This window comes from Loxodonta africana, chromosome 7, assembly GCF_030014295.1.
Source record: "Loxodonta africana isolate mLoxAfr1 chromosome 7, mLoxAfr1.hap2, whole genome shotgun sequence".
Lineage (NCBI taxonomy): Eukaryota > Metazoa > Chordata > Mammalia > Proboscidea > Elephantidae > Loxodonta > Loxodonta africana.
In genome coordinates, this window is record NC_087348.1 from 58,622,626 (window position 1) to 58,649,406 (window position 26,781).

The 26,781-nt window shown below is 37.0% G+C and overlaps 1 protein-coding gene across 1 annotated transcript in view; it reads right to left on the reverse strand.

The window, feature by feature from the left end:
- Positions 1 to 26,781, reverse strand: part of LUZP2 (leucine zipper protein 2) — a 266,134-nt gene that overhangs the window by 227,703 nt on the left and 11,650 nt on the right. The window contains exon 2 of the mRNA XM_064288344.1: positions 23,265 to 23,327. Coding sequence (XP_064144414.1) covers positions 23,265 to 23,327 — 63 coding nt within the window. The remainder of the gene's footprint in view (positions 1 to 23,264; positions 23,328 to 26,781) is intronic.

A 26,781-nucleotide genomic window follows, 5' to 3' on the forward strand; every position in this document is an offset into this window, starting at 1 on the left:
AAAGTTGCTTTTCAAACATGAGGAGGAAATCAAGGCATTCCCAAATAAATAGAAGCTTTGGGTATTTGCCACTACCAGACCAGCTCTGCAAGTATTAGCCAAGGGAGTTCTCCAAATGGGAAGGCAAGAACACTAAAAAATACTTGAATCTATACAAAGGAAAATAATAATAATAAGAGTGAGAGAGAGGCCTCCAAAAAATACAACAACATCAGGAATCATAAGGACAAAATACGTGATGTTTTCAGCAGATAAACTCAATAATATAACCCCACAAACAATATAATACCAAGATTGTAAGAAATAAGTACAAAGCAAACCTATTGGATATAGGATGTACAATGATGTTAATAGAAACTCATCAACAGAAACGAAGGAGGGAGAAGCACACCATGAATAGATTTAATGTTAAGGTTGTATGTTATCTGTTGTTCACATGCTGAACGTCACAATTGTTAAGTTGTGTGATGTAATATGTGTGGTAACCACTAAGAAATCACTGAGAAAAAATACACAGATGCCAAGAAAGAAGAAATAAAAAGACTCATCACGAGAAAGCAATGAAATACAAAAACAGAAAAGTGAGAATAAAAGAACAAAGAAGATACAAAACACAAGAAATAAATAGCAAAATGAATGATGCAGACACTTCATTTTTCAGGAATAACCTTAATTGTAAATGGTCTACGCATCCCATGCAAAAGGCAGGGAATGGTAGAATGGATAAAAAATGAGATCCACCCTTTTATTGTCTACAAGAAACACACCCCAGGCATAAGGATACAAACTAACTGAAAATAAAAGGAAAAAAATATTCTATGTAACAGGGGTGGCAATACTAATGTCAGATGAAGTAGACTTTAAATCAAAATGTATTACAAGTGATAATCATATTACGTAATAATAAAAGGGTCAATCCAGAAAAAAACAGTCATAACAGTTTTGAATATGTATGCACTGAACAGCAATGCTCCAAAATACATGAAACAAATACTGACTAATAAGAAAGGAGAAAGAGAGAACTCCACAATAATAATAGGGGATTTCAACACATCATTTTCAATTCTAGACAGACCATCTAAAAAGATCACAAGGACATTAAGAACTTAAAAAAATAAAATAAAATGAGCATTTTTACCTACCAGGCAAATATAGAGCACTCTACCTAACAATACACATTTTTCTCCAGCACACATGGATCTTTTTCTAGAATAGACCAAAAGCCAGAACACAAAATGAGTCTCAACAAATTTAAAAAAAAGATTGACATCATACAAAACATTTTCTTGGATCATAAAGGTACAAAGCTAGAAATCAACAACAGGAAAAAATGAATACATGGAAACTAAATAATACACTAGCAAAAAAATTATTGGGTCATAAAATAAACCAAAAGTGAAATTAAAAACTTTCTAGAATCAAATGCAATGAAAACACAACATATCAAAACTCTTGGTACATAGGAAAAGCAGCATTCCAAGTTAAATTCATAGCAATAAATGCCTACATTAAAAAAGAAGACTCAAAATCAGTAACTTAAACTGACAACTTGAACAAATGGAAAAGGGAGAGCAAAAGAAACCAAAAGCTACACGAAAAAAAGGAAATAATAAAGATCAGGGCAAAAATAAACCAGATAGAAAATAGAAAAACAATAGAAAGGATCGGCAAAACCAGAAGTTGGTTCTTTGAAGGGAGTAATAAAGTAGACAAATCACTGGCTAGACTGACAAAAGAAAAACAAAAAAAAACAGAAGAAGCAAATAACCAAATTAAGAAATGAAACTGGAGACATTGCAACTGATCCAACAAAGATCAAAAGAATCATAAGAGATTACAATGAAAAAATGTACTCCAACAAATATGAAAACCTGGATGAAATGGACAAATTCCTGGAAAAACACTACTTACCTAAACTGACACAAACAGAAGTACAAAATCTAAAAATAACTATTACAAAAGAAGAGATAATATGTCATATAAAAAAAAAGAAAGAAAAAATTTGCTAACAAAAAAAAAGCCCATGACCATATAAGTAAACTGAGGAATTCCACCAAACATTCAGAGAATAATTGTCACCAATTCTATTTAATCTCTTCAAAAACATACAAGAGGAAGGAAGGCTACCAAATTCTTCCTATGAACCCAGCATAATCCTGATACCTATACAAGGCAAAGACATCACACACACACACAATTACAGGCCCTTATCCCTCAGGAACATAGGTGCAAAGTTTTTCAACAAAATTCTAGTCAGCAGACCTCAGCAACATATCAAAAAATTCACACACCCTGATCAAGCAAGATTCATACCAGGATTACAAAGGTAATTTAACATAAGAAAATCGGTTAATAAAATCCACCACATAAATAAAAGGAAAAGAACCATACAATCATATCAATTGATGCAAAAAAGTCATTTGATAAAGTTCGACACCCTTTTCTGATAAAAACTGTCAGCAAAATAGGAACAGAAATGAAATTTCTCGACATAATCAAGGGCATATATGCAAAACCAACAGCCAATATTATACTCCGTGGAGAAAGACTGAAAGCCTTCCCTTTGATAACAAGGATGACCATTATCACCACTCTTATTCAGTAGTGTACTGGAACTCCTGCCCAGAACAATAAGGGAAGAAAGAGAAATAAAAGGTTTCCAAATAGAAAAGGAAAAAATAAAACTAATTGGAAAGGAAGAAGTAAAACTATATTTGCAGATAACATGATCCTACACATAGAAGACCCTGAAGATTCCACACACAAAAAAAAACTGTTGGAGCTAACAGAAGAATTCAGCAATGTTGCAGGGTACAATATCAACACAGAGAAATCATTTGGATTCCTTTACACTAATACAGAGTAGTCTGAAAAATAACAATACCACTTACAATAGTCTCCAAATAAATAAAATACATAGGAATTAACCTAACCAAGGACATAAAACACTTACACAATGAAAATTATAAAACACAAATACAAGAGGGTAAAAGAGACCTATGAACATGGAAAGACATCCCGTGCTCATGGACTGGAGGATTTAATATAGTGAAAAGGTCAATAGTGCCTAAAGCAACCTACAGATACAATGCAATCTCAATACAAATCCCAACAACATTACTTAACTGAAATGGAAAAATTAATAACCAACTTCATAAGGAAAGAAAGAAACCTTGCACAGTCAAAGCAATATTGAAGAAAAAGAACAAAGTGGGAGGCCTCACACTCAGCAACATCAAAACATGTTATAAGGCTGCTCTAATCAAAACATGCTAGGTTGTTGTTAGGTGCTGACAAGTTAGTTCTGACTCATAGCAACCCTATGTACAACAGAACAAAACACTACCTGGTCCTGTGCTATCTTCACATTGTTATGCTTGAGTCCATTGTTGCAGCCACTGTGTCAATTCATCTCACTGAGAGTCTTCCTTTTTTTATTGACCCTCTACTTTACCAACCATACTATACTTCTCCAGTAATTGGCCTCTTTGATAACATGTCCAAAGTATGTGAGACAGAGTCTTGCCATCCTTGTTTCTAGTAAGCATTCTGGCTTTACTTCTTTCAAGACAGATTTGCTCATTCTTCTAGCAGTCCATGGTATGCTCAAAATTCTTCTCAAAGACCATAACTCAAAGGTGTCAATTCTTCTTCCACTTTCTTTATTCATTGTCTAGCTTTCACATACATCTGAGGTGATTGAAAACACCATGGTTTGGGTCAGGCACATCTTAGTCCTTAAAGTGACATCTTTGCTTTTTAACACTTTAAAGAGATGTTTTGCAACAGATTTGTCCAATGCAATGCATCATTTGATTTCTTGACTGTTGCTTCCATGGGTATTGACTGTGGATCCAATTAAAATGAAATGCTAGACAGCCACTGCAATCAAAACAGCCTAGTATTTGTTCAATGATAGACACATAGACCAAAGGGGAAATAGAATTGAGAACGCAGAATTAAACCCAGCCATCTATGGACAAATGATTTTTAACAAAGGGTCAAAGTCCATTCAGTGGGGGAAAAACAGTCTCTAATAAATAGTGCTGCAAAACTGGATATCCACTAGCAAAAAAATAAAACAGGGCCCATACCTCACACCATACCTAAAATAGTAACTAAAAATGGATCAAAGACCTAAATGCTAAACCTAAAACTATAAAATTCCCAGGGGAAAAAAAAAAAAACATAGGGAGAAAACTATGAGATGTAATCTTTTGTAACATTAGAATAAGGAACAAAACAACAAACACACAAATAGCAGAAGACAAAATAGATAAATAGGACCTCGATGGCACTGTTTTTTTTAGGATCTCATAAAAATTAAAAACTCTCCTCAAGAGAAATTATCAAAAGAGTAAAAAGGGAACATACAGACTAGGAAAAAATCTTTTGAAATGACGTATCAGATAACAGTCTAATATCCAAAATTTATAGAGGACTTCAACAACTCAACAACAAAAAGATGAACGACCCACTTATAAAATGGGCTAAGAACAGGAACAGAAACTTCACCAAAAAAGAAATACATCACATCAACAAAAAAAACACATGAAAAGATGCTCACAATCATTAGCCATTAACAAACCAAACCTATTGTCGTCGTATAGATTTTGACTCACAGCAACCCTACAGGACAGAGAAAATTATCCCACAGTGTTTTCAAGGAGGGGCTGGTGGATTTGAACTGCTGACTTTTTGGTTAGTAGACAAGCTCTTAACCACTGCATCACCAGGCTTCTTCAATGAGATACCTTCTCACCCGGACTTAAATGGCACTGACTAAAATAACTGATAACAAATATTGGTGAGGACGTGGGGAGGTTAGAACACTTATCCATTGTTGGTGGGACTATAAAATGGTACAACCACTGTAGAAAATTGTATGGTGCTTCCTCAAAAAACTAGAAATACAGGTATCCTGGTTAGGTGCCATCGAGTTGGTTCTAACTAATAGCGAACCTCTGCACTACAGAATAAAACACTGCCCTGTCTGGCACCATTCTCACAATATTGCTATGGTTGATCCCATTGTTATAGCCACTGAGTCAGTTCGCCTCATTGAAGGTCTTCCTCTTTTTTACTGACCTTCTATGTTACCAAGCATGATGTACTTCTCCAAGGACTGGTCCCTCCTGATCATGTGTCCAAATTACTTGAGACAAAGTCTCACCACTTTCACTTCCAAGGAGCACTTTGGCTATATTTCTTCCAAGACAGACTTGCTCATTCTTCTGGAAGTCTAATGTATATTCAGTATTCTTCGCCAACACCATAATTCAAAGGCGTCAGTTCTTCTTGGTCTTCTTTATTCATCATCCAGCTTTTGCATGCATTATGGGGCAAGTAGAAACCCTGGTGGTGTAGTGCTTAAGTGCTACAGCTGCTAACCAAAAAGTCGGCAGTTTGAATCCGCCAGGTGCTCTTTGGAAACTCTATGGGGAAGTTTTACTCTGTCCTATAGGGTTGCTATGAGTCGGAATCAGCTCGATGGTACTGGGTTTGTTTTTTTTTTTTTTTGGTATGGGGCAATTGAAAAACCATGGCTTGGGTCAGGTATACCTTAGTTCTCAAAGTGACATATTTGCTTTTTAACACTTTAAAGAGGTCTTTTGCAGCAAATTTGCCCAACTCACTCTGTTTTGTTTCTTGACTGCTGCTTCCATGGACATTGATTGTGGACTAAGCAAAATGAAAACGTTGACAATACGTTTTCCATTTAACATGATGTTGTCTATTGGTCCAGTTGTCAGGACTTTTGTTTTCTTTATATCGAGGTGTAATCCATACTGAAGGCTGTAGTCTTTCATTTTCATCAGTAAATGCTTCAAGTCCTCTTCACTTTCAGCAAGCAAGGTTGTGCCATCTGCATATCACACATAGTTAATGGATCTTCCTCCAATCATGGTGCCTCATTCTTTTTCATATAGTTCAGCTTCTCGGATTATTTGCTCAGCATACAGATTGAATAAGTATCGTGAAAGGATACAACTCTGATGCATACCTTTCCCAACTTTAAACCACGAAGCACCCCCTTGTCTGTTTAAATGACTGCTTCTTGGTCTATGTACAGGTTCTGCATGAGAACAATTAAGTGTTCTGGACTTCTCATTCTTCAAAATGTTATCCATAACTTGTTACAATCCACACAATTGAATGCCTTTCCATAGTCAATAAAACACAGCTAAACATTTTTCTGGTATTCTCTGGTGTCAGCCAGAATCCATCTGACATCAGCAAAGATATCCCTGGTTCCATGTCCTCTTCTGAATCCAGCAGCCATTTTTTAATGATCTTCAACAAAATTTTACTTGTGTGTGATATTACGATTTTTTTAAATAATTTCTTCATTCTGTTGGATCATGTTTTTTGGAATGTGCATAAACATGGATCTCTTCTCTACAATCCAGCAATCCTACTCCAAGGGATATACCCTAGAGATCTATAAGTGTGACACAAAACAGATATATGCACTCCTATATTCATTTTATTTTACTTGCTCCACAATTGACACCTATGAAAGAAGCAGTCAGGAAATCATTAGGCAAATCTGCTGCATGGGAAAGCTGGACAAGGAATAAGGAAGACCAAAAAAGAACTGATGCCTTTGAATTATGGTGTTGGTGAAGAATATTTAATATAATTTATGCTGCCAGAAAAACAAACAAGTTGTCTTGGAAGAAATATATCCAGAGTGCTCCTTGGAAGTGAGGATGGTGAGAGTTCATCTTAAGTACTTTGGTCATGTTATCAGGAGCAACCAGTCCCTGGAGAAGGATGTCATGCTTGGTGAAGTAGAGGTTCAGCAAAAAAGAGGAAGACCCTTGATGAGATGGACTGACACAGTGGCTACAACAATGGGTTCAAACATAGCAACCACTGTATGTATGATGCATGATGGGCAGTGTTTCATTCTGTTGTACATAGGGTTGCAATGTGTCAGCAGTGATTCAATGGGACCTAACAACAAATATTCATTGGAGCTTTATTCACAATAGAAAAAAAAAATGGGAACAACTAAAGTGCTCATCAGTGGATGAATGGTTACGCAAAATCTGTTACATACTGAAAATGGAATATTACAGAATCATAAAGAAAAATGATGAGTCCATGAAACACATTATAACATAGATGAATCTAGAAAGCATAATGTTAAGTTAAATACATCAAGCACGTAGGACAAATATTGTATGATCCCTCTTTTATAAGAAGACATAGACATATATGCAGTTCTATGGATGCTACCAGAGCCCTGCTAGCATAGTAGTTAAGAACTCAGCTGCTAACCAAACGGTAGGCAGTTTGAATACACCAGGAGCTCCTCAGAAACCCTATGTGGCAGTTCTACTCTGTCCTATAGGGTTGCTATTAGTCCAAATAGATTCAATGTTATCTGTTTTTTTGTTTGTTTGGGTATGGTGGCTACTAGTGAGGGGAGACAGAGGGAAGCAAGCTTTAGATTATAAATACTTGTTATTTTTGGTGATGCGAAATGTAACACCTGATATGGATATAGTGAGCACAGAATGACCAAAGTAAAATTATGCTGCTGAGAGGCACTCATGAGAAAAGGATGCCCTAGGAAAGAATTTGACATAATAAGATGGCAACAAACCCAACAAAGAACAAAAAAATGATTTTAGGGTCACATAAGGATGGGTGTAGGCATATATGTATATGGGTAGGTACAGGTGTACACATACCTGAGAACAGATAGAAGTATCTACAAGTACATGTAAATACAAACATGTATTGGCAGATACATACAATCATTGAGGGCACAACTACAGATACTCCTCAGATTGGTTTTTGGGGTTTGAAGGCTTAGGACCATAGTTTAATGGGACAACCCAGTCAGTTGGCATAATATATCTCACAAAGTTCATGTTCTGCATTCTAGTGAAGTAAGTAACATCCGGGGTCTTAAAAGCTTGTAAGGGGCCATGTAAGATACAACTACAGTATTGGTCTCTACTTGCCAAGGGCAAAAGAATAGAAAGGTAACCAAAATCACAGAGAAGAAACAAGTATGCAAGGCTGATAGCCTATGCCAGCCAGGACCTTAACTTTCCTGAGACCAGAAGGACTAGATGGTGCCCAGCTACCACCACTGACTAATCTGACTGGGGGATCCATAGATGATTCTAGCTAGAATGGAAGAAAAATGAAGAGCAAAACTCAAATTCTTAAAAATGTCCAGATTAACTGGACCACCTGAGACCAGAGGACTCTCTGAGACTACTGCCATGAGATGCTCTTTAAACCTTGAACCAAAATTATCCCCTGAGATCACCTTCTAACAGAAAAAGCAGAGCGACACACAAAATAAAGGACATTACCTATTAGATTGGTGCGCTACTAAAAATACACCTGTGTAAGTCCGAGGGTCAACATTTAATTCACAGCAAAGATGAGAAGATAAGGAGGCAGATAAACTAGAGTACTGGAAATTGAACAACCAGAATACAATTAATGAGAATCTGACACTATGTGAAAAATGTAACTAATGTCATCGATCAATTTGTGTATAAACTGTCAAAGTGGAACCTAACTTGCTACGTAAACTTTCAACAAACACATAATAAAGTGTTATTAAAAAAAAAAAAACTATGCAAAATGAAACTAGAACGTAAAGTTTTGGAAAATTCTGTTGTACAAATTAAGGACATATACCCTTTACCCTAGTACTCTTACCAAGATTTGGTTACTTAATCTTTTCTTAAAGATATTAAGCCTGTGACTGATGGATTTATCCAACCACCAAAGAAACTATCTCATCAGCTTACATTGCAAGGGTCAGAAAAAGTACAAAATGAAGAAAAGCTGCCTGCTTCTTAGAATTTTTGGCAGGCAGGAAGCCAGTCAATGCAGTGAATTGGTTCTAAACATCTGTTGACCTCCAAGAAAAGAAAAGGACCATCCCTGGGACAGTTCAGAGATCAACAAAACAGTTGGAACGAGCATGGGAAGCAGGGCTACCTCAGTTTCAATGAGTGGAACCACAGCCTCCTAGATTTCGAAGGATGGAGCCATGGTCTCCTATGTTTCAAGTAGTCAGACTGCCACAACTCAGCTCCAGAGTGTGGCGCTACCATTCAGATAGGCCAAAAGGATGGGGTCACTGCCCAAAGTTGAGGGGATTGGGCTGCCATGCCCAAAGGGCAGGAGAACTGAGACTACCTGGACAGAAAGGGTTGAGTCACCACTCAGATGAACTAGGGGAATGGGACTGCCCAAAGCCAAGAGAGCCAAGTTGCCATCCCAATAGGCCTGGAAGACAGAGGTGAAGTCCAAGGCTGAAGGGCCTCCATGCAGAATCCAGAGAGTGTGTCCAGCACTCAGAGTCTGGAGGACAAGGCCTTTGAGCACAGGATTATTTTCAAGCCTTGAGAGCTAATGAAATTTGTTCTGCTGGGTTTTGGAATTGCTTGGTAGCCATGAACCCTTCTTTCCCTCTATTAGTTATGGAAATGTCTACCCTGTATTTGTTCTACCATTGTACTTTGGAAGCAGATAATTTGTATTCTAGGTCCAGTGATGAAGAGGAACTTTATCCCATAATGGAACACATGCAGAGTCATACTTAATCTAGATGATTCAAGATATTTTGCACTTATAGTTGATGATGGAATGGGATAAGACTTTTGGGATGATGTAAGGGAGTGTATATGTTTATATGTGGGAAGGACATGACTTTTGGGGGGCCAAAGGGAGGAATGTTATGAATTGAATTGGGTCCCCCAAAATATGTGTTGTAACTCCTAAGAGCTACTGCTGCTAACCAAAAGATTAGCAATTCAAATCCACCCGCTGTTCCTTGGAAACCCTATGGGGCGGTTCTACTCTGTCCTACAGAGTTGCTATGAGTTGCAATCAATTAGATGGCAATGGATTTAGTCTGGGTTTATGGTGATTATAATCCCATTGCATTTCATTAGGCAAATATGCTGCAAAGGACCTCTTAAAGTTTTGAAAAGCAAAGATGTCACCTTGAAGACTAAGGTACGCCTGACCCAAGCCATGGTATTTTCAATCACATCATATGCATGGGAAAGCTGGACAATGAACAAGGAAGACAGAAGAAGAATTGATGCCTTTGAATTGTGCTGGTAAAGAATATTGAATACACCACGGACTGTCATAAGAACGAACAAATCTGTCTTGGAAGAAGTACAACCAGGATGCTCCTTAAAAGCAAAGATGGTGAGACTGCGTCTTACATACTTTGGACATGTTGTCAGGAGGGCTCAGTCTCTGAAGAAGGGCCTCATGCAGAAAAGAGGAAGACCCTCAATGAGATGGATTGCTACAGTGGCTGTAACGATGGGCTTAAGCATAACAATTATGAACATGCGTAGGAGCGGGCAGTGTTTCGTTCTGTGGTACACAGGGTTGCTCTGAGTTGGGACTGACTGCACAGCACCTAACAACAACAACACAATCCCATTTGGGAAAGAGTTTTCTTTGTTATGTTAATAAGACAGTATTAGTACAGAATGTTTTAAGTTATTCTCTTTTGAGATATAAAAGAGCAGATTAGGCAAGCAAGTAAGCACAAGGGAGGGGAAGGTACATGCCACATGATCGCCAAGCAACCTAGGAACAGAAGCTGTAAAGAGACAATCACCTTCCCTCAGAGTCCAGAGAGACAGAGCCTTTGCCTAGAGCCAGTGCCCTGACCTCAGACTTCTAGCCTCCTAAACTGTGAGAAAATAAATTTCTGTTCATCAAAGTCACCCACTTGTGGTATTTCTGTTATAGCAGCACTAGATAACTAAGATAAATCAAACTCATTGCTGTCCAGTCAGACTCATGGCAACCTCATGTGTTACACAGCAGAGCCACTCTCTGTAGGATTTTCTTCACTGCAATCTTTATGGAAGCAGACCCCCAGGACTTTCTTCCATGTCAAGGATGTGTGGGTTTTGAACTGCCAACCTTTCCATCAATAGTCAAGAGCAAACTGTTTGTGCCACCTGGAGACCTCAATATATACATCACTAGATAGATAAGTTAATGACGATGTAGAAAATAGAGATGGAGACGAAAAATAGAATTGGAGATGAACCTGGAAATACTGAATACATAAATTTAATTACTGCTTTTCAAGCCCTATATTAGACTTCTTGCATGCTGAGAGGCTTTAAACGGTTGTGAAACATGATCAACTTTCGTTTAGGACTTTCATTTCAGTCCTAATTAACCCATCTTGTTTGTGAGGTTCATAGGTAATTGTGGAAAATAACGAGGCTAAGGGAATAAGTGCTGGTCGTTCCACTCAGTTGGTATTCTTGTCACTAGATCTTCCAGCAAGTGCATCTTTGCACACAGGTATATATTGTCAGTAACACAGTTTTCATAAGAATGATTATGTTGATGCCCCAGGTATACCATAATCAAGTGTGTTGCATTGAGGACCTAGCTTTATGTGCTGAAAGAACAATCAATGAACACAAAGTCTGACTTTCTTGTCTGTTTTAACATATTGAAAAGAAAATAGGTGTAAGAAAAGGGAAGATTCTGCAAAGAAAAAACAGTAGGGGTGGGTGTTGAAGGAAGGATCATGAAAACTGTAACGAAACCAGAAACAAATAAATTAGAAACTTCAACTGAGAGCTTTGGTCTACAGTCTTATCATTGTTCACATTGATTCTTTTAATAAATATAAATGAAAAATCACCTGACAATCAGATATAAATTTTGTCCATTTTAATATTAAACAATGATAATAATAATTAGGACAATTACAGCTAACAATAATGGAATACTAACTGTGTGCTAGGGACTGTCCAAGCACTTTCCGTACATTTAGTAATCACAGTAATCCTACGAGATAGATACTATGACTTTCCCCCATTTTACTGTTGAACAAAATTAGACAAGACTGTTCATTTAATTGCTGAACGTGTATAATCAACACACATTTTGTTCAATCATTTTAAACTTTAAATATTCTGAGTCATGGAAAAACACAACTTAAACGATAAACTTGAGTCTCTGGAAGATTCTAAATAGTCCAAGGAGCTTAATTTTAAAAACAATTTAATTGTGCAGAGTTCAGGAAAATGCCCAATTATAACTCTTGAAATAATAAGGTCTTTTTTAATCATTTGAAGGGATCAAGGAGCACGGGACTGAGCTTGTGTTACTTGATTTAACAAGGACCTTCACTTAACCCAAACACATGTTTCTTGATTGCTGTGATTAATTTGGCCTGAATTGTATAGGAAAGGCTGTCAATCCTGCTGTGTTTTAGCGACAGTCATTATTTTCCAATTGTACAAATTCTACTAAACAATGAACACATAGCATCATTTTATTTACTGAAATAGGGCTTTCTTACTGAAAATTTGGTTTATGTTAAAAATAACTAGAGCACAATATAGGGAAATATTTAATTCATTCCAGGATAGAGACAGTCCTTGAAATCATTAAAGCAGAGGGGATGGAGAATTGCATAGCAATTGTGTTTAAACTTATGCTGCTATTGGAAGAAATATTTAGACAGTCTACCCCGTAAAAAAAATATATGTATATATATGTATATATATGTATTAGGAGTCTTCAGTGAAAAAAAAGGTTTTATAAGTAAGCAGCTATAATATGATACTTACAAAGAATTTTTGGTACCATGAGAAAATCTGTAAGCATGCTAAGTAAAACCATAGATATCCTAGCTGTTAAGCAGTCTTGACTATATTTTTAAATATATTTTTTAGATATGCTTATATAGTCTAATTTTTTTTTTTGCATGGTAAGATAATGGAACACAATTTTCTACTCTTCTCTGGCTTGGGGTTTTTGTTCTTATATTGAACATGCACGCCATTATAATTGGGAAAAAATTAAAGGTCACCTTCTAACAAGTCTTAATTATATGTATACATATAATTAAGACTTGTTAGAAGGTGACCTTTAATACACACACACACATATATGTAATGAAATACATAGCATGGTCCTTTTCTTTTTTTTTTTTTTGGTTTCCCTGAGACACATATTACATTCTCTTCCAACCCTGAGAGAATTTTAAGAGCCTAAATAAAAAGCGAAATCATTTCCCATTGCCAGTGGGGGCAAATATTCCTATCAAGTAAATATGTTAATACAAAGGTGTGCTCAGTGCCACACTCTGGACACTACCTGAATGATTGGAACTTAAAGTATGTGTGCACAAACTCAAATAATTATATTTCAAGAATGTTTGCAGAAAGTCATTTGTATAAGTTATGTGAGTTATAACAAGTGCCAATTTGAAACAAAGTGTTTATAGGGAAAAACAGAAAAATAACATAAAGAGTCAGCCTAACCTCTTTAAGACTCCAGCTTTTCATCTTTAAAAGGAGAAGGATAGACTAGATGTTGTCTGAGATCCCTTCTGGCTCTAATGGTTTATAGAGTATCACCTAAGCAGAATCCTAGCTGTAATTTTATTGTCAGATATAATGGATGTTTGTTTTAGTTCAGTTTTTCTTTCTCCTTCATTCTAATCATATTATAATAGCATGTTGGGATTGGAATTGACCACTAGGATCATCTTGTCAAGCTTATTAAACTTCCTAATGAAATGTCAGACCCTTCTATAGACATATTGTTACTACTCCGAAGTAAATAAACAATATCTTTTACAGGTCACAGGCTGTTTAAATTACTTAAGTAAACATTCCCAAGCAAGATCCATATATTAATAAATAATTCACATATTTATATTTACAATCAAAACCTGAACACCGTTATAACACATTATCATAAATCCACCTACCCATTCATTTATGTAAGCATTAGATTATTGATTCCTTTCTTTCTTCTTTACTCTCTTTTTTCCTGCCCTGAAGAACTCAGAGTGTAACAGATAGGACAGCCACATGAACAAAAACTAGACAGTCATGTGGTGAGAGATATAATAGAGTGTGATATGTACCAACCATGTTGGGAATAGATAATGAAGTAAATCTGTTTACATGGGAGGGATCAGAAAGGCATCACGGAGGAGTCGATTTTCACAGAAGAATAAGTCTACATGGTGTATGGGTACAAGGAGGGAGGTGTGTATTCTTTCACCATACCTATTCAATCTGTATGCTGAGCAAATAATCTGAGAAGCTGGATTGTATGAAGAAGAACAGAGCATCAGGATTGGAGGAAGACTCATTAACAACCTACATTATGCAGATGACACAACCTTGCTTGCTGAAAGTGAAGAGGACTGAAAGCACTTACTAATGAAGATCAAAGACCACAGCCTTCAGTATGGATTGCACCTCAACATAAAGAAAACAAAAATCCTCCCAACTGGACCAATGAGCAACATCATGATAAACGGAGAAAAGATTGAAGTTGTCAAGGATTTCATTTTGCTAGGATCCACAATCAACAGCCATAGAAGCAACAGTCAAGAAATCGAAAGATGCATTGTATTGGGTAACTCTGTTGCAAAGGACCTCTTTAAAGTGTTGAAGAGCAAAGATGTCACCTCGAAGACTAAAGTGTGCCTTACCTGAGCCATGGTATTTTCAATCTCATCATATACATGTGAAAGCTGGACAATGAATAAGGAAGACTGAAGAATTGAGGCCTTTGAATATTTGGTGAAGAATATTGAATATACCATGGACTGCCAAAAGAACAAACAAATCTGTCTTAGAAGTATAACCAGAATGCTTCTTAGAAGCAAGGATGGTGAGACTGCGTCTTACATATTTGGACATGTTGTCAGGAAGGATCAGTCCCTGGAGAAGGACATCATGCTTGGCAGAGTACAGGGTCAGCAGAAAAGAGGAAGACCCTCAATGAGGTGGATTGACATAGTGGCTGCAACAATGAGCTCAAGCATAACAACGATTGTAAGGGTGGCTCAGGACTGGGCAGTATTTCATTCTGTTGCGCATAGGGTTGCTATGAGTTGGAACCAACTTGATGGTACCTAACAACAACAACAACAACAACATTAAGAATATACCTTGTTCCAGGTACTATGCTAATTACTGGGGATGAATAAAGTGAAAATTGGTACTTGTCACCCCTTAGCAGATAAGAACTGTAAAGTAGGATACATTTTAGAAATGCAGAGCACCACAGGAACCCATAGACAAGCATTACTGTAGCTCTGACAAAGAGTTTGCAGAATCTGCAGGGATGAAGTAAAGTCTTCTACAAAAGTTGAAGGATAAAAATTCATGTTTGAAGACAATGCTGTGCTTTATTTGAGCAATAGCATAAAACAAGACTAAGATACAAATTACATTTCAACATACAGAAAATTAATATCCTCACAACTGAGCCAATAGACAACATTGTGATTAACAGAGAAAAGACTGAAGTTGTCAAGGATTTCATTTTACTTGGATCTACAATCAACACCTATGCAACCATCAGGCAGTAAATCAAATGACATATTGCATTGGGCAAATCTTCTGTAAAATACCTCTTTGAAGTATTAAAAAGCAAAGATGTCACCTTGAAGACTAAGGAGCTCTTGAGTCGAGCCATGGTATTTTCAATCACCTCATATACTCACAAAACCTGGGCAATGAATAAGGAAGACTTAAGAAGAATTGATACCTTTGAATTATGGTGTTGGTGAAGAATATACCATTGACTGCCAAAAGAATGAACAAATCTGTCTTGGAAGAAGTACAGCCAGAATGCTCCTTAAAAGTAAGGATGGTGATTCTTTGTCTTATGTTCTTCGGACATGTTATCATGAGTGACCAAACTCTGGAGAAGGACATCATGCTTGGTAGAGTGTTAGCAAAAAAGAGGGAGATCTTCAAAGAAATGGATTGATACAGCAGCTGTAACAATGGGTTCAAATTTGGTAACAATTGTGAGGATGGTGCAGGACCAGGAAGTGTTTTGTTTTGTTGTACATAGGACTGCTATGAGTCAGAACTGACTCAAGGACATCTAACAACAACAAGATAATACAAGACAAGAAAGATGAGAAGGCCTCTTGAGTATCATCTGAAGGAAATCTTAAAAGAAAGTAACAATGTTGGGTATAAAAAGAGTTTCCAGACTAAACAAAAACTTACCCTTTAGCCATAGGGGATAAAACTTATCACCAGTTTCTAAGTGAAAAAGAATTAACTCTCTGTAGCTACCATAGTTTTCTATGTTTTATCCCTTTATTGAATCTTGGGACACAATACTTTCACAGATATTTTTGAATTCTCAGGTTTTTCTGGAGTCTACTTGTCCCACTAAAAGTATATGCTGCCCTCCAATGGGGGCTCGAGTAATCGTAAAAAATGAAAGAAACGTTCTTTGGTGAAAATTCACTAAGGTAGAAGGCTTATGTTTGAGGCAGTACATCCAGGAAGTGTGATTGGGTCAAACTTTTGTCTCTTTTGACTTTCGTATAGCTACCAAGCCTTGTAAGCATATTTATGGCTTCCTGTGTGATAATTAGGGAGCCCGGTTGGGCTTGGTTTTGTGAACATGGGTGTCATATTTGGAAAATCAGAGATGCCCAATGTAACAAAATTAAAAGTGCCACCCTCCAAAGAACCTTAGGACAAAGAGAACCTACTAAACATGGTGCCAGACTATTGCCAACGTCTTATGGGAAAATGTATACCCACATGATATTTCTCAAAATCCATATTAACAACCAAAAATTTTAGCATAGTCCATTAATCTGCATGTATTCTACTACTGAAAATGCGTATCATTCACAAAATATTCACAAACAAAAAAATTAGGTCTTGAAAGGGTTATCTAGCCATACACTGAAGTATACAGAGTTTGCTCACCTCTACTGGCCAGAACATAGTCAGGTATCCCTGTCTAACTGTAAAGGATGCTAGAAGACTAGTAAATATAGTCTGTAGCTAAATAGCTATATGTTTTCACCTAAAACTCAGCCTTCCTATTACCAAACAGACGACAGGGAGCATGGACTTTGTTGGGCATTTGGTAGTATATGCCAGGCTACCTTATATTAAAGTTACCTGGTGATCAGAGGAGGTAATCACATAAGTCGGCTGCACACACACACACCACACACACACACACACACACTTTTTTGTTTTTTTCTATTAGAAGTAAAATACATAAATCTGTATTCTTAAACCCAGAAAATATATGAAATATATATACTACTGAGATTATATCTACAGGCCCTAGTTTGAGCAATGCAGTGGTTTCCAAGTCTGGATCTTGTTTTATGACATTCCAGATGTCCAGTTTCTACAATCATAAAATTATTTATGTCTCTGTTATATACTAGGTCCTCTGGTTATTTTGGGCTACTTAGAATTTAGTCCTAATCCCCACCCACCCCAAGCACCCTAGTATTTAGTACTGTGGAGTTACCTGTTCCTCACTGCATAGAGTTTGGATGGGTCATTTAACCAACTGCCTTGCTCTCCTTTGGCCAAGAACAGTACATGAGACATAAGAAAGACAATGGCACAGCCTCTCCACAGCTGCCCACAGACCCATATTTGTGCTACAAAGGATTCTATTGAAGATTTTTCTCCTCAGATCTTGAGAGTTACTGAGTCATCAGCGTTCCAGACATTTCTGGGAACTCTTCATCTGTACAATGACATCTCAGTTATGTAAATTTAAGAAATGAGGATGTCCAAGCCTCAAGACATGCCTACTGATTCTGAATCTCTAAACAGCTTTCAGGAATCTACGTATTAAAGAAGCTGTCCTTATGATGGCTCATAGCAAGCCAACACCTACCCATTGACTAGCATTTGGCAACCACTTGTTTACAGCCTTTCTATTCAAAGTTTGGTACATGCACTGGCTGCATTCGCATCACTTGGGACAGTGTTAGAAATGCAGAATCTCAGGATTTACCTTAAAAAGGAAAATCAGAATCAGCATTTTAAGGAGACCTCCTTGGTGATTCTCATGCATATTAAAGGTTCAGAAAGAAGTATAGCAGAGGATAAACTCCCCCCAAAAAACCCAAACTCAGTGCCATGGAGTCGATTCCGACTCATAGCAACAGTAAAGGACAGAGTAGAACTGCCCCATAGAGTTTCGAAGGTGCAACTGGCGGATTCGAACTGCCGACTCTTTGGTTAGCAGCCGTAGCACTTAACCACTACGCCACCAGGGTTTCCACAGCAGAGCATACCTAGTTAAAAAATAAAAATAAAAATTTGTAATTTTCTGAAATAGATTTTAGGTTATTAATATGCGCTATGATCTTTTATGAAGAAGCCTCATTTCTGGAAAAAATGGAAAATTATCTGGTTTGTATTGCTTTTGGTTATGAAGATTTGGGGGCACAGGTTTCCGTGACTAATGGAGAAAAATTCACCATCTAGTGTTGCCCTCTGAAACCTTCAGATATGTGGTCAGAAAGGTCCTGCTATGGTTTTGAGGGGCCTAATAAACTTTTTTTAATAAGTTAAAAAAAAAAAACTATGGTTTTGAGGGGCCATATTTTTTAATAGGTTAGGTTCAATCTATTTCGACAACGGTAGTTTTTATTTTATTTTAATGGAGATCAAAATATCACTAACTTTCTCTGTGGTTAACATTAATCTATGATTATCATTACAGTAATATGAATAGCCAATTCACAGGAGGGGGAAGCATGAAAAGAAAGGGCAAACGTAGGAGCAAGTTGCAGCCGATGGTTGAAGCTACCGGTAAAAGAGGTAGAAAGTTTTCCCACCTTCAATTAGGCTTAATGAAAAAAATGCTGAAACAGGGAACACAGTCACTTAAACCCACAGTATTATTTTTAGTTAAGAGCAGAGAGCCTGAGCTCTTGTGTAAGACAGTCTGGTTTCAAATTCCAGCTGCAGGATTGACTGCGTGACACTTACCACTCTCTCCCTCAATTCCTTCGTTTATAAACTGCAGATGATCATGCTAAAAGGGATTTTTGGCAAGGTCTAGCTCACATGCTGGCTGGTGCCTTCACTTGTGTTTATTAAAAATAACTCAATACAAAAGAGCTGTGCAGAACCAATGATAAAGGTGCTCTGGGAACTACAGAATATGACGGATTCAATTCTGGGCAACAGAGGTGTTACATTTAAAAACAAAGGAACAAAGAAATGAAAAGTTCCACCATTTAAATCGAGTGGGATAACAGTATCAACTCTACTGCAACTAACAAGGACAATGCAGGTAGACTTCTCCTCATCGTAATTTTCACCCTGGCTAGTAGTAAATGTGTGTGTGTGTGTGTATGTGTTGTATTAGGTGCCATTGAGTCTATTTCAACTCACATCAACCCCATGTGAGGAGTACAATATCCTCATAGGGTGTTCTAGGCTGCAGTCTTTATGGAAGCAAATCACCAGGTCTTTTCTCTCACACAGCCACTGTGTGGGTTCAACAGCCAACCTTTCTGTTAGCAGCCACCAGGCCTTCTTAGTAAACACAGTAAATACTAGTAAAGTGTTTGTTGCCATTGTTGTTATTGTTAATCATCCCAGTGCTAGCAAATTTCCTGCTCAATATTTTTGCTTGTGTGTGAAGTAAATGAATAATATTTTGATCGTGTAATAAATTATACAGTTATTGCATCAATGTATTATGCATTTTTGAAGCTCTTTCCTATACGGCATGGAAGTTTGCAACAGGACTTGGAATATCTTACTGATCCCATTTCCTCCCTGTTTAGCCCAGTGCCCACCTTTCAGGAGTGTGGTAAGTATTGGTTGAAAATGAAACAAATGGTTGTTTAATCACCATCTATAAATTCTATCACTTGGACAAACGTAATGCTTACCAGTGTTTCAGTCTAGCTTCAGAATTAACGTCAGGGAAAAAAATCCGTCCTAGTATAGCACACTTAAGTAATTATTGTTAATAAGAACCTGGGTACTTTGTCCCTCCCATTCATACCTGTATTAGCTTCCTGTGGCTACTGTAACAAATTAACATAAACTGGAGGCTTTGAACAACAGAAATTTCTTCTATCACAGTTCTGGGGCCAGAAGTCGAAAGCCAGCATCACCAGGCCAAAATCAATGTGTCAATAGGGCTGCACTCCCTCTGGAGGCACTAAGGGAGAATCTGTTCCTTTCCCTCTTGGCTTGTGGACATATCAATATAATCTTCAAGGTCAGCACCTTGAAATCACTCTGTCTTCACATTGCTTCCTCCTCTGTGTGTGTGTGTGTGTGTGTGTGAAAACTCCCTCCATCTCTCTCTTAGAAGGCCACTGGTGATTACATTAAGGACCTACCCAAAATATCCAGAATAATCTTCCCAATCTCAAGATCCTTAACTTAAACACATCTGCAAAGTCCTTTTCCAAATCAAGTGACATTTACAGATTCCAGAGATTACATTATTTAGCCTAATACATCAATTTCCACATAAGAACTAATTAAAGAATATACCATTTGTAAAACAAAATTTGCTTTGTAAACAGCTGTGTATTAACGTATAACATTTATTAGAAGAACAAGGTGAGGCAGAGCAATAGCTATTCTCATAACTATTATTTCATTTTCATAACAACTGTGGTAGGTGGTTGCTGGGTTTTTCTACCTAAGTGATGACATTTAAGTAACCCAAACAGTAAGTGACAGAGTTGTGATTTGAAGCTGGTCTACTGGTTTTTTGTTGTTGTTTTGCTTTTTTTTTTTTTTTTAACTTCTGTCTTTTAACTCTGCCGCTTTTCTTTTCTTCCTCTGATACTTGTGAGTCTCTCATAAGCACTGGTGTTTTCAACATGTCCAAGGGAAAAAATAGTTTATATTCGCCAAAGGAATTGTTTCAACATGCTTCCAAAACGGTGAATTTTCACATTCATCATCAGAAAAAAAAAAAAAAAAACTTAAAGAATGTGTTTTATTGATTTTCTTTGAAGTTAAATTTTGCCACCATAAATATGGGTTGACTAACGACATCCTTTTAAAATAACCTTGTGTGATGACCTGACAACCTAACATGGTACACATAATTATGGCATGCACTAGGGAAAAGACGACTTTGACATTTAATTTTTTTTAGCACATCTAATAACACTCAGAAAATCTCTACGCAAAACCAAAAACATTTTATAGTGCCTTTAGCAATTATCTGAAACACAAATGGTCATCAGCTTTGGATTTACCCTGATTGAGGTTAGTACTCCGCTATCATTAACTCACAGTCTGTGTATTGTTCTTTCTGAGAAGTGAGAATTTATAGTTGTAGAATCTTAAAGCTGGTTGGGGATCACCTCATTAAAATTCCTTATTTCAATTCCTTATTTTGCTACTGACATTCAGAAAAGTTATGATTTTCTCAAGGAGTCAAAGTATATAAGTCTTGCATGGTGGCAAAAAGTTTTCTTTCTGATTCTCAGGCTCAGCCAAGTTTCTTTCCTCAGGCTTTCTTTCTCCCTCCCTCCCTTCCTCCTCTTCCTGCTCCTTTTCCTTCACTGAAACATGCCAGAAAATACTAGATACTCCTCAGTTATACAAGAGAAATGGTGACCCAAATGCAGCCAGGGGGATGGCAAGCACAGTTTCCACTGAGGGTCATTTCTAAGATTACATATAATATAGGTAGCCATTCAGAAGTCTGCAGCAGAAAATTAGAACTCATTGGAATTAATTGATAGTTTTTTTTTTTAACAGCAAATAAAATTTAAGGTAGATGGTAATCTCGCTTAAGACAGTAGTCATAACTTCCCTCTGAAATGCTGAATAAAAAATTCTTTGTTCTTGAAGAGTTCCCTCATGTAGTTATATCTGATAGAGGAAGTTTAAAGATTTATCTTCCTGGATATTATGCTTTGGCTGTATCAATCAGATAGCAATCCCAAGACCTTATTATAACAGATACATACAACATTGATTTGAAAAACGTGAATGCATTCTTTGCAAGTAAGCTGACCTGGAATGGAATTGGATTCAGTTCTAACAAACCATTAATATCAACTGCCTTCTTCATGCTGATAAAACAAGTAACATTTTTTCACTTCCAAGGGAAATGTTGAGGCATCAACCTCTTGTATGTATTTTTTTCCTGGTTGTGAGTGAATAACCATACATTCTAATACTTTCATGCCTTTGAAAGGCCACCTCTTCCATGAAGCTTTCAGTGGTCACCACACCTGGATAGGTTACCGCTCTAATCCACCCCCTTACAACATTATGCTGAACCACACTCATCCAAATCTGGTTTGTATTATAGTTATTTTGAGCAATGTTGATAATTTTTGTAGTTATTATTGTACCATCATATGCTATATGGCATGTCATTTATTATATAATTAATATTTAATAGTTAAATTCTTCATGGTCAAAGATTGTCTTGTGTAATCGAAATTTATCAATATTTGTATCCCGCCAAAATCTAACAATTTTGGAACAATATTTGGAATTAAGTATATTTTTATTCTATGAATGGATATATAGATAAATAAATGTTACCTGTATACGCATTCTAAGTAAGCAATATTAGAGTACTTCTGCAGACAGATTTATACCTGCTAAAATATTCCTTCCTTCTCTGTTGAAAAAAATGTCTAAGACTTACACATACTTAATAAAAACCTGACCCCTCCTTGCTTAAAAAACAAAACAAAAAATGGTTAAGCTATTTGCCTGGAATGCATAAAATGCCAGAGATGGGTTATAGTAAACCTTAAATATTGGCACACGATTAATCAGAATAACCAGTTAACCAAAATTTCTCAGGAATCAGAATTTAAGAGAGGCAAATCAACAGTAAAGTGAAATGCTGTGATAAAATATTTTTAAAACATCTCAGGCATGTCCTGGACTCAGTACATATTTGACTGAAACTCCTACACCTATTATCCGCAGGCAGCCATAAGAAACCATTTTCAGAATGATGACCCTGAAGCACTCTATCACATTATGAAATACCTTATCTTCACTTCAGTGTGCTTATTGAAACAAGAAGATGGAATAATTTATTTAGGAGAGATTTACAGCCAGCCACAAGAGTTGGATTAAATGTTTTTTCTTCTTAAAATTCATTGGTATTTTCTCTAAGTGGCTATTGACCTTTTTTAATTATTGTTATATGTTGTTTCAATCACGTATAAAATGTGAATTTTAAGATTGTAGGGAAGGTAAGTTTCTAACTTTAAGAAGTCTGCACATAGTTGAGGAAATAATAAAAGCAAAGTTAAATTCATAGCATAAAGAGATACACCATGCCCTGTGCTTATGCCGAAATAAGAAACAACTCTGAGAAACAATTTTAATGTCATAAGCAGAGTATTGCAGCTGAATTTTGGTTGAAAAGCATTTGTGTGCACTTGTGTGTATCTGTTCTTTAACTTATATAAGATTTGCCTGAAATATAAATCTTACCTCATTCTGAAGATCTCGGATCATTTTGCTCTTTCTTTCCATCTCAGTCTTTAAAAAATTAATCTAAAAATGAAGAAAAGATTATGTGGGTATATTTTAAATTAATTTCTATGGTTTTCATAAAATCATTTTCATGATTTTGGGAGGTATTATAAAACTATTACCTATATATCCATAAATATTTAAGAAGAACAAAAATTGGAGGCAGGGCCAAGATGGCAGACTAGTCAGACGTTTCCAGTGGTCCCTCTTAGAATAAAGACCAAAAAAAAACAAGTGAATCAATTATATATGACAATCTAGGAGCCCTGAACATCAGAGACAAAGCTGAGGAATTGAACTGAGTGGCAGGGGGACAGAGAGATGATTCAGAAACAGCAAGAAGTTGCCAGGCCTTACCCAGCTGGAACCAGCACTCTGTATACCAAATCAGCTGGTGTCTATGGTGAGGCAAGCAGTCGTGTTTGGGGCTCATTTTCCACAATGGGAGAGACCAAGCCTTGGAGAGACTCAAGCCTCCAAAAGTGGTGAAAACTGGAGGTTAATCAGCAAAAGATAAGTACACGCATCTAACCTACCACGCAGGTCAAAAAACACCCTGTTTGAGAGGAACCTCTTTTCCATTTATCTGCTCCCTCCCCACTCCACACTGGGTCCACAGCTGGCTTCAGTGATTGCTGCTTTTCCTGGGCTGGAGGCAGGACCTTTCATGTGCCCTGAGCCATTCTCCTGGCCTTGGTGAGGGACAAACAAATAGGGAAAAAATAATCTGCCAGCTCCACTAAACCAGGAACTCAGTGCAAGCACAGCTCCTTTGCCTAGGCACAGGCATAAGGGGTCCACAGACTTTGAATGCCTCTTACCCCTGCATAGACATGTGTGGGCCCATTTCAACAATGTAGGCCCTCATTAACACAGTACTACAGGGTATATACCTGAAGTCTAACTTCACTGTGTCAGCTATATGGTGGAGTGGCAGGTTTGTGACATTTGACACTGCTCTGCTCATTAAGCAGGGTCCTCACCTACCCACAGAGGGGACTGAGAACTGGTGATACATGCCACCTAGCCACCTTCGACAGAGGTCCAAGAATAAGTGATGCCTCCTACGCTTTACAGCCAACAGCATTGGGTGCCCATAATTTGGCTGCAAAACCCACCCACCTATGCACTCTAGGAAACAGGGATACATTTTCCTCTCAGATACTCTGAGGCAACTGTCAGCCCCCTGCCTTGCTCAGCGCGTGACCGCCTACTGTAGACAGGTAGTTGTGCCTACTCCAATCACCCCTTCCCATCTAGGACTGTAGATGAGACCCTGTACCACACACTTGGTGACTGACTACCTGGACACCTGAGCTGAATCCAAGCAAGAAAAGTAAATGGACCCTTGAGCTCACATACCTAATAACAGCTCTAACCGCCTGGTGACAGGATGTTAGAGCTTCAAAGGCACCAATAATCAAACTAGCTCAAGCAGCCTATTTGGGCATATCAAAACAAAACAAAACAAGAAGCTAGGACACAGTAAGCAAAAATAAAATAAATAAATATAATAATTTACTGATCACTCAGAGACAACAGACAATATCAAATAACATAAAGAGATAGACCATGAGGGCTTCAGCAAGCTCCCAAAATAAAGAAATCTTCCACAGGAAGAGAATTCTTGGAATCCAGAGGTAGAATACAAAAGATTGATATGCAGAGCTCTTCAAGAGATCAGGAAGGAGATCAGGCAAAAATGCAGAAAAAGCCAAGGAACACATAGATAAAGTAATAGAGGAACTTCAGAAGATTACAGAAGAGCACAATGAGAAATTTAACAGGTTGCAAGAATCCAAACAGAAAACTGGAAAATTAAGAATAAAATTTCAGAATTAGGCAACTGAACAGAAAGTCAGAGGAGCAGAATTGAGGCAATGGAAAACAGAATTAGTGCAATTGAAGATAAAGCACTGGACACCAACTTATTTGAGGAAAAATGAGATACAAGGATTTAAAAAAAAAATTAAGAAACCCTAAGAATTATCTGGGACTCTGTCAAGAGAAATTACCTATGAGTGATTGGAGTTCTAGAAAAGGGGGCAATAATAAAAAATACAGAGAGAATTGTTGAAGATTTGCTGGCAGAAAACCTCCCTGATATCATGAAAGATGACAAGATATCTATCCAACATGCTCATCAAACTCCACAAAAAGTAGATCACAAAAGAAAGTCACCAAGGCATGATATAATCAAACTTGCCAAAACCAAAGATAAAAAGATAATTTTAAATGCAGCTAGGGAAAAATGAAGAGTCATCTACAAAGGAGAGTCAGTAAGACTAAGCTTGGACTACTCAGCAGAAAACATGCAAGCAAGAAAGCAGTGGGATGAAATATCTAAATACTTGAAGGAAAAAAAAAAATTGCCAGCCAAGACTATATATATTTTTAAAGAGTCAATAAACCAGGAGGACATAACCATACTAAATATTTATGCACCCAAGGACAGGGCTCCAAAATACATTAAAAAAAAAAAAAAAAAAAACTCTAACAGTGCTGAAAAGAGATATAGACAGCTCCACAGTAATAGCTGGAGATTTCAACACACCACTTTCAGTGATGGAAAGAACATTCAGAAAGAAGCTCAATAAAAGCACGGAAGATCTAAATGCCACAACCAACTTGACCTCATAGACATATGCAGAACACTCCATACAACAGCAGCCAAGTATACTTTCTTTTTGAACACACATGAAACATTCTCCAGAATAGACAACATATTAGGCCATAAAGCAATCCTTAATAGAATACAAGACATCGAAATATTACCAAGCATCTTTTTTGACTATAAAGCCATAAAAGTAGAAATCGATAACAGAAAAAGCAAGGAAAAAAAAACCAAACTTATGTAAATTGAACACCTTGCTCAAAAACTACTGGGTTATACAAGAAATTAAGGACAGAATAAAGAAATTCATAGAATCAAATAAGAAAACACATCTTACTGGAACCTTTGGAACATAGCAAAAGCAGTGCTCAGAGGTCAACTTACAGCAATAAATGCATGCATCCAAAAACAAGAAAGGGCCAAAATCAAAACATTAGCCTTACAACTTGAACAAGTAGAAGAGAACAGCAAAAGAAGCCCTGGAAAACCAGAAGAAAGGAACTAAAACAAATTAGAGCAGAATTAAATGAAATAGAAAAACAATTGAAAGAGTTAACAAGACCAAAAGCTGATTCTTTGAAAAGATTAACAAAAATGATAAACCAATGGTCAAGCTGACAAAAGAAAAACAGGAGAGGAGTCAAATAACCCAAGTAAGAAATGAGATGGGCAATATCACAACAGACCCAACTGAAATTAAAAGAATTAGAATACTATGAAAAATTGTACTCTAACAAATTTGAAACCCCAGAGAAATGGACCAATTTCTAGAAACACGCTAACTACCTAAACTAACAAAAACAGAGATAGAACAACTAAATAAACCTATAACAAAAGAAGAGATTGAAAAGGTAATTAAAA